Here is a 15,248-nt window from a genome sequence, read left to right as displayed (position 1 = left end):
CACAGCTCCCACAAACAGGAGTGAGTCTGTTCTTAGCGTGCGCATGTGAACAGCACACGGACAGTGAGAGGTGTCAAAGCCACTCACTCACAAGAGTGGATGTGACAAGCCGCGTGGTGGAAACCCGACGTGCCCAGAGGCACAAAGGACTCTGGGAACCCAGAGGGCAGCACGTTCCAGGACATCGCCTTATAAGGCAGGTGGAAAACACCAAACCCAGGAGCTACTGTATAAATGCTGTCCCATCCGAGCCGAGCTCAGAGGTCCTGGCGACAGAGGGATCGAACGGCTCGGACAGGAGGACGCCCGTCACTGCACTGGGTACGTATGAAACAGCTTCGCTTGCAGACTCCTCCGGTAGGTACTAACAGAAATCAGCGTGAGAGCTGGACACAGCACTCTCCTCGTCTGACAAATAATTCTTGCATCTCAGCCTCTAAGCCCATGTGGTGGAGAAAACTGTGCAATAAATTGCCATGTGCTCTAGTTATCTAAGATGTGGTATCAAGAAACTGTCTGTTGACGCACGGTGCTAAATGTTATTCAAGCAGGGAGCTGCGTCAGGCTGCAAAGGAACAAGTAAAGGTTTATTCCATGTTGAAAAAAAAGGCATCGTACCCAAAGAAGGCTGCACAGCTGTAACATTGTTTCCTTTCTTCTCTTTTCAGTTTGCAGTAAACCTTTACTTGTACTAAATGTTATGCCCAACATTTATTTCAAAAAGAAAAACCCTGAACGTTAAAGTCTGTATACACTAAATAAATGGAAGATGGCTTGTGTCTCTGTGTCCCATGAGGCTCATCTCCTGGGCATTCTGACTGGCATTTTGAGGGTTAATTCTCTCTCCTCCTGCAGTATCAACTCTGGAGATGAAGGCTGTGCTTCTGCTGTGTGTTCTGGGCGCAATAGCAGTGCTGTCTGCTGCAGGTAAGCCTCTTCGTTTAGCCTGTCCAGGCGGGCACGGTTCGTTCTGCTTGGTTTCCACCACTCTCTGATTCGCCATGACACCTCAGCGCCTGTCTCTCCCCACGTGACTCTGACAGGTTACATGTGAAGACTGCAGCTCTGTCCTCTGACACCTCAGCGCCTGTCTCTCCCCACGTGACTCTGACAGGTTACATGTGAAGACTGCAGCTCTGTCCCCCTGACACCTCAGCGCCTGTCTCTCCCCACGCGACTCTGACAGGTTACATGTGAAGACTGCAGCTCTGTCCCCCTGACACCTCAGCGCCTGTCTCTCCCCACGCGACTCTGACAGATTACATGTGAAGACTGCAGCTCTGTCCCCCTGACACCTCAGCGCCTGTCTCTCCCCACGAGACTCTGACAGATTACATGTGAAGACTGCAGCTCTGTCCCCCTGACACCTCAGCGCCTGTCTCTCCCCACGCGACTCTGACAGATTACATGTGAAGACTGCAGCTCTGTCCCCCTGACACCTCAGCGCCTGTCTCTCCCCACGAGACTCTGACAGGTTACATGTGAAGACTGCAGCTCTGTCCTCTGACACCTCAGCGCCTGTCTCTCCCCACGCGACTCTGACAGGTTACATGTGAAGACTGCAGCTCTGTCCCCCTGACACCTCAGCGCCTGTCTCTCCCCACGAGACTCTGACAGGTTACATGTGAAGACTGCAGCTCTGTCCTCTGACACCTCAGCACCTGTCTCTCCCCACGCGACTCTGACAGATTACATGTGAAGACTGCAGCTCTGTCCCCCTGACACCTCAGCGCCTGTCTCTCCCCACGCGACTCTGACAGATTACATGTGAAGACTCTGCAGGTCTGCAGAGGGCTGGTCTTAGAGCTGTTCTTTTCTTGACAATAACACATTTTAAGACCATTTGATTGATTGATTGATTGATTGATTGATTGATTGATTGATTGGCTCTGTCTCTACGTGAAGTTCCAGGACTCCATGGCTGTAGAGGTGGTCTGTGTCCTGCACGATGCAATAAGGCTGGATTCAATGACTGGTTCAGAGTCGGCAAGAAATGTTTTAAGTTCTTTGGGCAAATCAAAACATTTCTGGATGCAGAGGTACTGTAACAAATCTATAGGTCAATACAATTTAATACCATCTTTAAATATCGTCAACTTTCAAATGTTTCTAATCAACTGCCAAATATTTCTCCAAGAAATGCAGATTAGGTCATGCATTTTCAGGGCTCACTGCTCAGTGCTGTCAGGGAGAGTGTGTCACTCCTCTCTCTGGTGTGGGAGCGCTGTCAGGGAGAGCTGTGTCACTCCTCTCTCTGGTGTGGGAGCGCCGTCAGGGAGAGCTGTGTCACTCCTCTCTCTGGTGTAGGAGCTCTGCTGTGAGCAGTCGGTGCTGTCAGGGAGAGTGTGTCACTCCTCTCTCTGGTGTGGGAGTGCTCTGAGGGAGAGCTGTGTCACTCCTCTCTCTGGTGTGGGAGCGCCGTCAGGGAGAGCTGTGTCACTCCTCTCTCTGGTGTGGGAGCGCCGTCAGGGAGAGCTGTGTCACTCCTCTCTCTGGTGTGGGAGCGCCGTCAGGGAGAGCTGTGTCACTCCTCTCTCTGGTGTGGGAGCGCCGTCAGGGAGAGCTGTGTCACTCCTCTCTCTGGTGTGGGAGCGCCGTCAGGGAGAGCTGTGTCACTCCTCTCTCTGGTGTGGGAGCGCCGTCAGGGAGAGCTGTGTCACTCCTCTCTCTGGTGTGGGAGCGCCGTCAGGGAGAGCTGTGTCACTCCTCTCTCTGGTGTGGGAGCGCCGTCAGGGAGAGCTGTGTCACTCCTCTCTCTGGTGTGGGAGTGCCGTCAGGGAGAGCTGTGTCACTCCTCTCTCTGGTGTGGGAGTGCCGTCAGGGAGAGCTGTGTCACTCCTCTCTCTGGTGTGGGAGCGCTGTCAGGGAGAGCTGTGTCACTCCTCTCTCTGGTGTGGGAGCGCTGTCAGGGAGAGCTGTGTCACTCCTCTCTCTGGTGTGGGAGCGCTGTCAGGGAGAGCTGTGTCACTCCTCTCTCTGGTGTGGGAGCGCTGTCAGGGTGAGCTGTGTCACTCCTCTCTCTGGTGTGGGAGTGCTGTCAGGGAGAGCTGTGTCACTCCTCTCTCTGGTGTGGAAGCTCTGTCAGGGAGAGCTGTGTCACTCCTCTCTCTGGTGTAGGAGCTCTGCTGCGAGCAGTTGGTGCTGTCAGGGAGAGCTGTGTCACTCCTCTCTTTGGTGTGGGAGCTCTGCTGGTCGTCTGTGGCCTTTCAGGGGAGCCAGCCTGACCTCTGTCCCGTCCGCTGTTCCCCCAGATGTACTGCAGGAACCTCTCCCCTAAAAGCCACCTGGCCTCCATCCACTCCCCAACCGAGAACGTGTTGATCTACCACCTGACCCTGAAGAAGAAGTGCAATTCTCCCGGCATCTGGTTAGGAGGTTTTCGTTTCCCAGGGGTGAGGAAAACCGCCGTGGATATGTCAGGTTGCAATTTCAGTTCGCAACACAGTCTTTGGAATACAAGACCGCAGCCAGCACGTGTTGAATTGGAGAGCTCCACAGGGGCAGGTCTTCACAGTGCGCTGTAACTGTGCCGCTGCTTCTGAGCGTGTCGACGCGGGTTTTGGCAACTAGGTGGCGGCAAGGGGACACTGGGAGAGAGAAATGAGGGTAGAAAGTAACAGGAGGTGGTTAGAGGAAAAGAGGAATTGCAGACTTCCTGTGGTTTTGCGAACACTTAAAGAAAGAAATGAAAACTGGATGAACAAACGCTGTACAGACACCCCGCCAGACACAAAAAAAGGGACTTAGAAGCAATAAGGTAACTGAAAATGAATGCACATTGAATGCAAAGCGCTAATCCACAGATGAGAACAGAGTAGCATTGCAGACTTCGATACAAAACTACGAATAACAGTTCTACTGTGAACTGATATCCATTAAGGCCACAATGTGACAGTTTTAGTACAGACCCTCGGTGTAGTCAGTGCCCAAGAAGAGAAAGTGATCATGTGTTTATTTTCTGGGAAAGTTTATTTTCTTTGTAAATCTTTTGCGCTTCTTTTTACATTTTATTTATTTCTTGACAGCTCATCTGTCAGCTTTAAAATCACAAGCAGTGTCATCACCTATTCGGTTACTAGATAAATACTGATTTAGTTCTGCTCACACTTGAAGAAAAGTTTGCATACAGTGCAGCTTGACCTGGATAATTGTGGCAACATCGCATACTAAGACTAAGACAAAGACGATGCCTGATAAGGATATTTATATAATCTCCAGAGGAGTGGAAATTCCTTTATAAACACTTCTGAGTGGAATTTATGTAATCCTGTTGCCTGTGACCCTTCCTCCAACAATGTAGTACAACACGAAACACAACACAACTGTACAGACTGAGTGGACTTTCCTGTTATAGTCTAATCACATGACTATGGCACAAATTCAGGAACAAAGTATCACCACTGCCATTCAGCAGAAAACATGTCAAAGCAGCCCTGTGGTACTGTGGTAAATCTACAGCACATTACTGTGGAAAAAATACAGATCACTGTAAGACTATATTAAATCTAATGTGACAGCAGATTATTATGAGTGGTAAAACTCCAGTAGGTCACTGTAACACTGTAGTAGTATGTCTGTAGTAATTACCGTGACCGTGTGGTAAAGACACAGTAGATCACTGTGACACTGTAGTTGTAGATCTATAGTAGATTACTGTGACAGTATGGTAAAGAAACAGTAGATCACTGTGACACTGTAGTTGTAGATCTATAGTAGATTACTGTGACAGCATGGTAAAGAAACAGTAGATCACTTTGACACTGTAGTAGTCAATCTATAGTAAGTACTGTGACAGTGTGGTAAAGATACAGTAGATCACTGTGAAACTGTAGTATATCTATAGTGATTACTGTGACAGTGTGGTGAAGATACAGTAGATCACTGTGAAACTGTAGTATATCTATAGTGATTACTGTGACAGTGTGGTGAAGATACAGTGGATCACTGTGACACTGTAGCAGATCTAAGGTCACAGAGAATGTGGTAAAACCACAAGAAGGGCACTGATGGTTCTGTAGAGCTACAGGAGGGGCTGGTAAATCTGAGACAGTATGAAAACAGTCCAAGATTGTGGAGTTATGATTAATGTAGGTGAAACCTGGGAAGCATGGATGCATGCTTTCAAAGAGAGTTAGTGCCTCTGACACAGAGACTCATGTCCTTTTCCCTCAGTCCCTGAGGTTTATGTGGTTGGATGGGAGCAGATGGAATTACACCGCCTGGGCTCCAGGAGAGCCAAACAATTGTAGAGGAAATGAACACTGCCTTGAAATGACCTCTAACAGTGAGTGTGTCTCAGTATTCCGTCTGTACATGTCTCTGCTCGTCTAGAGTCAGTGTCCGTCTTTCCCAAAGCTTCTCTGTCTCTCTAAGTAGGTCTTTTAATTCTGTCTGCCTGTGTCACTGCCTTTGTGTAAATCTGTCTCGTCATTCTGTTTCCCTCTGTCACTGTCTGTCTCTCTGACGTTCTGTAAATCCGTCTCATTGTCCTCCCTGCCTGTGTCACTGTCTCTTTCTCTGTCTTTCTGTATTGTGTCTGCATGTATATGTCTGTCTTTCTGTGTCTGCCTTTCTGCCTGTTTCTCTGTCTTTCTGTAAGTATGTCTAATTGTGTACCACTTTTTCATATACTGTAAAGTAATTACACTGATAGAATTCTGTTTAGAATAATATTTCCCATACACTCATAGGATCCTGTCTCTAATAATACTCTCTTATATTATAAGTGCAAAAGTTCAATTTGCATAATGGGTACCTTAGTTGTGTTCTGTCCTCATTGACTCCAATGGGCTGATTGACAATCTCTGTCTGTCTTCTTACAGGGGACAGGTGGAATGACCTTTATTGTACTTCGCCCAGGCCTTTTGTCTGCCAGCTGTCCCTCACTCAGACAGAGACGGAAGATGCCAGCAGTGCTCTGTAGTCCACTGGGGGCTGGGGCAGGCCAGGGTACCCCTGCAGGTCTAGGTTATATCATCTCCTCTTCCCTGCTCCCTCTCCATCCTTATAAACCACTCTGACGACAGCATCTCTCTACTTCCTCTGGGGAGGACACTCAGAGATCCAGGGGGGTGAGACGCCTGAGGTCCAGGATGGTAGGACGCCTGAGGTCCAGGAGTCCAACTGCTCTGGCCAGTTCTGGCATACCCAGAGAGCTGATGTTCTTTAGCTCTTTAGTTACTCTGAATCTAGGAATTAAAACAGCTTGTTAACCAACTGACAGGCTTATTTGAGATTCTGAAAAAACAGGTGATGTGATTCCCTTCAGGTTTTTGAGAATAGTGTCAATCAATATTGCTGATTGGCTGTTTAGCCAGTGACACAGGATCTTCTGAGTATTACTGGGCTCATCTGTGTGCCTGTGTCCCTTTCCTCCACTTATTTCATTTTTGTGCCCAAATATAATTCAATGCAATCCATATGAAAATTAGGATGTCTTCAATGGTTCTCTTGCACTACAGTGTAAGCACACTATGTTCACTGTAGGGCTGCTCACTGGTCTGCTCAGTGGTGACTCTGCGTTAGAGTGAGCTGTCGAACAGAGGAGCAGGGAGGCAGAGATGCTGTAAACTATCCTCATGCAGCCTCGTCCCAACCCCAGCTTTTGGTTTTCTTTTACGTTCTGCTTTGCAAAGCTTAGATCCGGAGCAGCCGCCCTCCTCGAGGCCTGTTCTCTGTCGGGAGTTTCCTGCAGAGCTCGATGGATGAAGGCAGAGCAGGCTGTGCTAAAGCACAGTGGAATCAGGGTAACATCTAATAGACACTGGAGTCAATGCATGGTCCAGTCGAGGTAACAGTGGCAGTGAGGTCATAAAGGCACTGCAGTAAACCTCCATACCCGAGGATGAAGTCCTCTCTCTGAACCTGGGCTCATCATCATCATCATCATCATCATCATCATCGTGTCCAGTCTGCAGCCAATGGGGAGAAATCCTGCAGCTGAGGGCTCGGGATGCGATATGGTGCAGTACATGCAAATTTCCCACTTGTAGTTCAGATACTGAAAAAAAATCCCCACTGCTACAGAGAAGATTAGAGAAGTGCTTAAGCAGAACCGAAAGGCTCAGGGTTGGCTATTATTAGTGGTGGGAGTGGCAGGCAGGGTAGAAGAGAGCTCAGCTCAGGGCGTCCCCAGCTGTGGTCCAGAGGGACCCAGCTCTCTGCTGGTTTGCATTCCAGCTGAGCCGCTGATGGCTGGAGCTCCCTCATGCGTGTCTGAAGCGATCTGCTCGCTTCACTTGGGTCTGCCCTGGGCACCTGGGTTTAAAAACATCCTCGTGCACCGGCAACACCAGCTCGAAGAATGTCCACAGTCCCTCCTGGGCTTGCCGCCCTGGTTGTGTTTACACGAGCCCTCCGTGCGTGATCAGTGCGTGATGCACACCAGCAGGAGGCAGCGCACATGTCTCAGGTGCCATGGTGATGCCACCTGCAACAGCCTTTTCAGAGCCGAAAGCACATGTAAAAGCCAGCCTCAGGCAGAAGACACCAGGTCCAGGGCTGGCAAACCACGGGTTCAGATCATGTGAATATTCTGGACTGCCTCTCTAGCCTGACCCTCTATCGGGTCAGGGAGCTCCCGGCTGTAATTCACTTTGCCCCCCAGGAGATGGCAGTATGATGGCAGGTTCGTGAGCACTGTCGGGGAGAGGGCAGAGAGGAGGGCTACATTCTGTAATTCGTTTGCAACGCTTGCAAATAAAGCATTCTGAAGTGATCTGATTGACTTTCCGAAATCTTTCCACCCACATTCACAACCCACCTTCATATTTTCACTGACAGACCAGCTGCCAAAAATATTGTAGCGCTGTCTGGTTCACGTGGGTATGCGCCCTCGCCGCTGCCGCCTCAGGTCGGCCCCCCACCGCTGGGGACTCGAACCCGGGCCTCCGGCGTCACTCAACAGGGACCCAGCCAGTTGAGCTAATTGATCGATTGATTGAGTTGCACTGATTGATGGATTGATTGATTGATTGCGGTGCACTGATTGATTGAGGTGCACTGATTGTTGGGGTGACGACTGCTGGCACCTGTGTGTCTGCTGAAGACTGCAGTCTTATAACAGGGGTTATAACAGTGGGAGGAGATGATGATCTACCCGCTGTAGTGGAGATTGTGCCCTGGCTGGCTTTGCCCGTTCATCACATTAATAATATAATAGCAATTCCTATGGTTTGCACTCTTACGAAAAAGTCTCGTGTTCTGCTGTTACACGTCATCCCTGTACTGGAGATGGTATAATGCCTGTGTGACGATGCGGCGCTCGAGTCCCAGCGGCCGTGTGTCGCGAGACTGAGGTGCCCGAGCGCGTGGAGGATCCTTTGATCTCCTCCAGCGCGCGCGTCCTGTCTCGTTTGCTATTGTACATCTGAGTCTTTTCATTTCAGATGTGCTTATTTTAACCAAGACACATTGGGGAAGTTAATTAAAGGCTCCTTGGTCGAAATATTGCGGGGTTTTTTTTTTCTGCTGTTCGGTGTAGAACTGGACTATGGATCTAAATCCTGTCAAACCCTCAGATACATGCTGTATAGGACCATGTACTGTTCCGACCTGTTTTATTAGCAAGACGTTATTTACAGGACAGTAGGTCATATTGTATCAAAGCTTTTTTGGGGGGGACTATTATTAACTAGGTAACCACGTACTGAAACCATTTAATGTTCAATATAATTAGCAGCAATAATAAATACGCTCTACGTTTACAGCATCTAATCAAAATGAATGTACGCCTATCTAAAACGGGGAAAAAACAACTGTCTTTCACAAAAAAATACCTTTAAAGGTTGAAAATTAGTTCGTCCTGTGTGTGATGTAATATACCGTAGAAAAAATAGCCCTGTTCAGGCTCTAACCGCTGCAAAGTGCTCAATTTGTCGAGAAAGAAACACCGTGTTACGACATATGTTCGCTCATCATCACGACGTGTAACGACGCGTGGAAGTTAATTGTGCGATCCCTTGTAGCGGGCAGTATGCTGGAACTGGACTGGGAGAAATGCCACCCGAGTCTGTGATAATTCAAGCGAGCGCTCTCGTCTCGGATCTCAGTCCCGTCCGGTCCAGTCCCGGGTCTAGGTCTTCTTGTCCAGAAGGTGTCCGCGTCGTGCGTGATGAGAACTGGAATAAAGAGCGTGGGCTGCTCGCTCCGTACAGACGGTAAATACCGAACCGCCTGCTCCTGCCCTAGGTCAGGCTGATTAAAAGCGACTTCTGGTTTTAAATGTCTGTAAAACTCGGGCGCTTTCGATCTGAGTGTTCGACAAGGCGGGCACAGCGGCTGGGTGTCAAACCGGGTGTCAAACAGTCAGTCGGGGCGTGCGTGGGACTGTCACGGGGACGGAGGTGTCGTCGCTGTTCCTGCTCTGACTGAGACGGGTTTCTTCTGGGGTGTTTTTTAACTCGTCTCCGAGAGGACAGGGGTTACGCGGAGGTCGTCTGGTTTTGTTAGAATTTCTAAGAATTCCGGGTTTGCCAGCGCGGCTACACGGCCAAAGTACTTCGCTTTCGGAGCCTTGTTGAGCGGACTTATTTTCTAACAGACCCTGAAAAGGTTTTATGGGACACCTCCATATCGTCATCTGTCGAAGGGCTCGATATTAAAAGAAGGAAAAAATCGACATTCATGAGTTAACACCTTTAATACCTTCCTAAATACTACAGTTACTTTCATTCACGTCTAGGGTCCGCTTGTTGTTTCGATCTACATATATACTTTTTTTCAGCAATGTTTTTAACATGTTTTTTTTCTGTCAAGTGCTGTGTGGTGCACCGCATTCTGCTCAAATCACCACCCTGGGAATGAATAAGGTACTGTAGCGCCCTCGCCCGGTGGTGAGGAGGAAGTGCACCTAGGCGCGGAGGGTACCGCAAAGCTTTTTTTCGAACTGAATACTGGAAACCCCAAAGCCGTCTTTTACCCAGCTAGCCACTTCCGATACAAGCCTATCTGAGCGCTGGAAGAAAGAGAGGTTTGTAAGGTGCTGTAAATAGCACGTGAAAATGGCCGGTTTATAGAAGGCCGAGCGCTCCCCAGGCCCCGCTCTCTGGCGGTGAGCCCACCTGCCTGCCGCCCGACGGCGCTTCCGCCCTGGGCGCGCGGAGCTGGCAGACACAGGAAGTGGCGCAGACACCGAGCCCGCCGTCCGACTGGAGCGGCGAACACGAAGACGCCCAGAAAACACGCTTTACCATCTTCGAGCCGGTGCTCCGGGGATGAAACTAAAAGCACGAGCGGTTTGTCTTGAGGGCGTCCCGCAGCTACCGAGATTTTAGCTGCTCTGCGTCACAGCTGGAAAAAAAAAAACCCTCAACCCGAGCTCTGTGCCGCAAGAGCTCCTCCCCCGCCTCTCTACTGTCTTCTCTCCCCCCCTCTCCGACCCTCCTTTTGCACGATGCGGTAGTTCGCCACGCACACGAAGGCGGCGACACAAACACCGCAGGGTGTCGTCCGGTACGGCTTTGGCGGGTGAGTGAGGTGCAGGGCCTGACACAGACGCTGTGGTGGAAGGCTTCCACTTGTATTTATATCACGGGGTGCTCAAGACCTATGGAATACCCCTGGGAAAATGATACTGTACAGTATGTATATTGTCAGTAGTCTCTTTTACCCTTTTAGTCAGTGTACAATTTCCTCAACTTCACAACAGAATCCTTGTCACCCTTGATCTTAAAACATGGAAATAACTGGGACATCTTTGCTCTTCCTTCCTGCAGTGAAGGAGTTTCTTACACCTACTGGCCCCCCTGATGTTTCCCCTGAATTCAGTCTCTCTCAGCTGTCCTGATCTGTGAGCAGTGGGGCTGCTGTGTGTCACCCAGGTGGGGGATGAAGTGGGTCTTTATTTATAAGTCCAGCACTTTGGACTCCTATGGGATGAAAAGTGATATGTTAATTCAATTAATTACTATAATTCCATAAAATCAGAAGAGAATGCATTGGTGCTTGCATACAGAAACACACAGACAAATGCGACTGAATGTATATATAATGAAGACGTCTTCAGCCTTGACACTAGTATTGTCAGTTACAGGTGATTACATGTGTTGCTTCATCAAAATGTCCTCCACTGTACAAATCTACATCTCTTTGGTTAAAAGCATCAAAACAATAGAGTCTTGAGGACATGTCCAAGGCAGTTTGTACTGTGGGGCTCAGCCAAACAGAGGAAATGCAGAAATCTAAACTGACATATAAACGTGAAGCTGCCTGTTTTTGAGATGACTGTTGGATTTCAAAGATATTTGAGAAACAAAGTGATTTGGCAGAAGATCAAAAGTTCTTTGCATAAAGGGTGGTGGGTGGGTGGAACAGGGTACCCAGCCATGAAGATGATATCTTGGATTCTTCTTGTCACGATCGTAATCCCTCCTCTTAAGGGTGCTCTGGCCCTTTCGGATTTTAGTTGATTACATGCACCTGCCCCGTGTTCTGTCTCCTTATTTAAGCCTGGTGCTCTCGCTATTCCTGGCTCAGCATTGGAAAATGGACGTCAGGAAGCTGGTCCAGGAGAGACCCGACAACATAATAATAATAATTCCTCACACTTATATAGCGCTTTTCTGGACACTCCCCTCAAAGCGCTTTACAGGTAATGGGGATCCCCTCCACCACCACCAGTGTGCAGCCCCACCTAGATGATGCAACAGCAGCCACAGTGCACCAGTACTCTCACCACACACCAGCTCTCAGTGGGGAGGAGGACAGAGTGATGAAGCCAGTTCAGAGATGGGGATTATTAGGAGGCCATGACTGGTAAAGACTAATAGGAAATTTGTCCAAGACACCGGGGTAACTCCCCTACTGTTTTCGAGAGGCCCCCTGGGATTTTTAATGACCACAGAGAGTCAGAACCTCGGTTTTACGTCTCATCCAAAGGACGGTGCCTGTTTACAGTATAGTGTCCCCGTCACTATACTGGGGGTTTAGGACCCACATGGACCACAGGGTGAGCGCCTCCTGCTGGCCCCACTAACACCTCTTCCAGCAGCAACCTTAGTACCATCCAGGTACTGACCAGGCTCACACCTGCTTGACTTCAGTGGGCTGCCAGCTATGAGCTGCAGAGTGATATGGCTGCTGGCCATAAAAGGCTTCATCACGGCATCCAGACCATCTGAGTCTTGGGCTCTGAGCGCCTGGCCTCGTTACCCTGGTTTTATTCCCTGTCCCTGTACCAGATCCCATTCCGGATTTTAACCGTGTTTGTCTCGTCTTGGATGGATCGTTCGGTTTTGGACTTTGGACTGAGCCCCGGATTTTCCCCTTGGACTGTCTGAACTTGTTTGCCCTTGCCACGCCCCCCGAGCACCGGATCACCGCCGTCACGCCCCCCTGTCTGTCAGCCCGTCCTGCTCCTGCTGTGCAGTACCTGGTCAGCAGGAGACCCTGGAATCAATTCACTACCAGCTACCCAATGGACCAGACATCATGTCGGCGCATACAGCCAAATATTCTGGACACATATTTGTTAAACAACAAATTTATGGGCCTTAAGAATTCCTAGTCATTCTACCGAGAGGGGTGAATTACGCAGAGATCCAGACTTTGAAACATATTGTTGCAAACAATGAGCAAAATGCAAAACAGCAAGCACCTGTGGGACAGGAAGCTGGTGAGCCGAAGACAGAAAATATCTCAAGAACAACGGCAGGAACTGCTCTCTGCACAGCTATCCAGGGGCCGCCAGCAGCAAAGGCAGAATGGAGGTAAAGAAGCCCTGAAATACTAATACCTTTCTCAAAACTGGGAACCATCTTTAGCAGCACAACCGGAACCTGCAGAAATTGCTTCAGTCCTGATTTTTCTACAATAGTCAAATTTATTTTTCCTGGAGCAGCTGTTGCTTTCTAAGGTGCCGTGCAACGCTACAGTGTGGTCCGGTGAGGAGAACTGACCCTTTTCTTCTTCTGCTGCCTTTAATTCTTCACCGGTACAGCTGATCTCTCGGGTCTCCGCACAGCTACAGCTCCCGTGATGTGGGACCAGGAGACTTGGCCAGGTGAGTTCTCCTCTGCTGATGAGGGATGGACAATGATCTGGGAATGATATCAATATATCCAACTCAATGGAAACCTCTCTTCTCCTGCCACTTCTCCCACACAGCCCAGATCAGAACGCTCGTAACAGCAAGCGAAAAGCAAACACGGACACGGACAGTGACCCTGATGTAGTGGCCGGAGGGCAGCTGGACAAAGAGCTGGCCGTCTGACAGGTCGCCCTCCCTGTCCAGCGGCCTCTCAGTCCCGGAGCGTGGTCAAACACACAGGCTCTCCCGCCGCTCTGTCTCTGGTCCTCCAGCCGGACGAGGACGCCCCCTGCTGGCTGCTGAAGGAGATGGCGCCCCAGCTCACGAGTGCTTCGACGAGACAGGGGCAGAGGCAGCGGGCGCTGTCCCGCCGCAGGGAGCGGTCCGCCAAGGCGTAGATGAATGGGTTGGCACAGCTGTTGGCAAAGGCCAGGGGCACCGTGATCTCCATGCCCAGTTGTGCCACCTTGTGGGCCACGCAGGACGGGGAGGAGTCTCGGGCCAGCAGCTGCTGCACCACACCCACCAGCCGGAAGGTGTTGAAGGGGACCCAGGACAGGACGAAGGCCCCCACCACCAGGAAGATGATCTTGAAGGAGCGACGGAGGTGGGTGTCCAGGCTGGACGAGCGCCTGGCGTGCAGACACAGGGTGCGCGTTATCCTGCAGTAGCAGAGGAGGACGAGGAGGAGAGGGAGGAAGAAGCTGAAGAGCAGGAGCAGCAGGGACTGGCCTGGAGAGGACGAGCCCTTCTCTTCTTGGCACCACATCGCTTCTGTGCCGTCCTCCAGTTCCACCCCCTGCAGGACCCGGGCTCTCAGCACGGGCAGGGCGAGCAGAGGGGACACGAGCCACACACTCAGACAGCCCAGCCCCGTGAACAGAGCCCTGCTGAGTCGGCGGTAGAGGCCGGGGTTGACCACCGCCAGGTACCTGCGGAGACAGGAGGGGCAGGGATGTCACCTGGAGGAGCAGATCAGCCTCCAGTGCTGGAGAGCCAAAGGGCAGAGGGATTGACAGGGAGGGGAAGAGATGTGGAAAACACAGCGGCAGGGAGAGGGAGAGCTAAGGAGAACAAGACTCAGGCAAGGAGAGGGAGTAAATGTCTATGTAAACACATTATATGTTAATGTCTTATGATTGTGTCTTTATTGTAAACGTCTGTAGATTTTTGTTTTATGTGAATTGTATTTGTCTTGCTTTGGCAACACTGATTGTGTTCATTGGTCATGCCAATAAAGCACCTTGAATTGATTTGAATTGAAATACAGAGGTGGGCCAAGGGGGAGTTATGTTTGTCTTTATACAAAGAGGAGTGGGTGTGTGGAACAGGCTTCCCAGTCAGGTGGCTGAGACCTGAACTTTGGGCACCTTTAAGAAAAGGCTGGAGGAAATTTTAGAATCATGTAGCTGCCGAACGGCCGAACGAGGCTGATGGCTTCTTTTATTCTTATTATTCTTGTCTCGTTCCGATCACTCCCGCGCCCCGCCAGCCCTCACCTGTCCACACTCACGAAGGTCAGCATCAGCACCCCGACGTGCATGCTGAGGGCGACCAGGAAGGGCGCCCCCTTGCAGCTCAGCTCGCCCGCCCGCCAGGCGCCGCCGCTCAGCTCGCTGTCGATCCAGAAGGGCAGCGCGGTCAGGAACAGCAGGTTCCTGACGTTTGTTTAGCGGCAGCCAGGTTGGCGGCCAGCGTCTCGCTGGGGCGCCAGCCTCTCTGGCTCCCCCAGCCGCGCCGCCTCCACCGGGCCCAGAGCGCGGCCAGCAGGGCGAGGTTCCCTGCCATGCCCGCCACGAAGAAGGCGCAGTACAGGCCTGCCCGCGCCCTGGCGCTGCCCGCCAGCACGGGCACCTCACAGCCCGAGGCGTTGGCGTAGTAGTCGTAGGTCGTCTCCTCCTGCCAGGGGCCGGGGGTGGTGGCTTCTGCAGGGCCTGACATCTGCGCTCCCAGCGTGACTGCGTCCGTTGCGGCCATCATGGGGGGCTGGTGGGTTCCTCTTCTGGCCAGGCCACGTGCCAGTGCACGATCAGGCCACTGGGGCTCCCTGTGCCAGGTCCTGGGTCCAGACTTGTGACGCCGCCTGGTTATTTACACACACATCCCCTGGACACTGCTGCTGTCGGGTCTGTGTTGGCGTCTGTTATGAATCCGTCACCTTCCTTATGCTCCCATGGACGTGGTTGTGTGGCACTGTGTTGTGTTGAGTTGTGTTATACTG

The 15,248-nt window shown here is 50.9% G+C and overlaps 2 protein-coding genes across 2 annotated transcripts; one reads left to right on the top strand and one right to left on the bottom strand.

Moving 5' to 3' along the window:
• Positions 1-228: 228 nt before the first annotated feature.
• LOC148832297 (lectin-like) lies at positions 229-7,714 on the top strand. The gene is made up of 6 exons (XM_088919515.1): positions 229-321; positions 856-927; positions 1,906-2,039; positions 3,252-3,392; positions 5,173-5,284; positions 5,823-7,714. Exons 2-6 carry the CDS (start codon positions 870-872, stop codon positions 5,921-5,923), a joined length of 546 nt encoding a protein of 181 aa, XP_088775641.1. The 5' UTR covers positions 229-321; positions 856-869; the 3' UTR covers positions 5,924-7,714.
• Positions 7,715-13,238: 5,524 nt separating this feature from the next.
• LOC148832296 (G protein-coupled receptor 15-like) lies at positions 13,239-15,004 on the bottom strand. The gene is made up of 3 exons (XM_088918115.1): positions 14,691-15,004; positions 14,527-14,643; positions 13,239-13,959 (listed from the first exon to the last, which is right to left on the bottom strand). The coding sequence occupies exons 1-3, from the start codon at positions 15,002-15,004 to the stop codon at positions 13,239-13,241; spliced, it is 1,152 nt and encodes a 383-aa protein (XP_088774241.1).
• Positions 15,005-15,248: the final 244 nt, after the last annotated feature.

Source organism: Atractosteus spatula, chromosome 6 (assembly GCF_055471065.1).
Source record: "Atractosteus spatula isolate fAtrSpa1 chromosome 6, fAtrSpa1.hap1, whole genome shotgun sequence".
In the NCBI taxonomy this organism is placed as follows: Eukaryota; Metazoa; Chordata; class Actinopteri; order Semionotiformes; family Lepisosteidae; genus Atractosteus; species Atractosteus spatula.
Note: the sequence above shows the minus strand (reverse complement) of the source record. Positions and strands in the feature narration are given on the sequence as shown.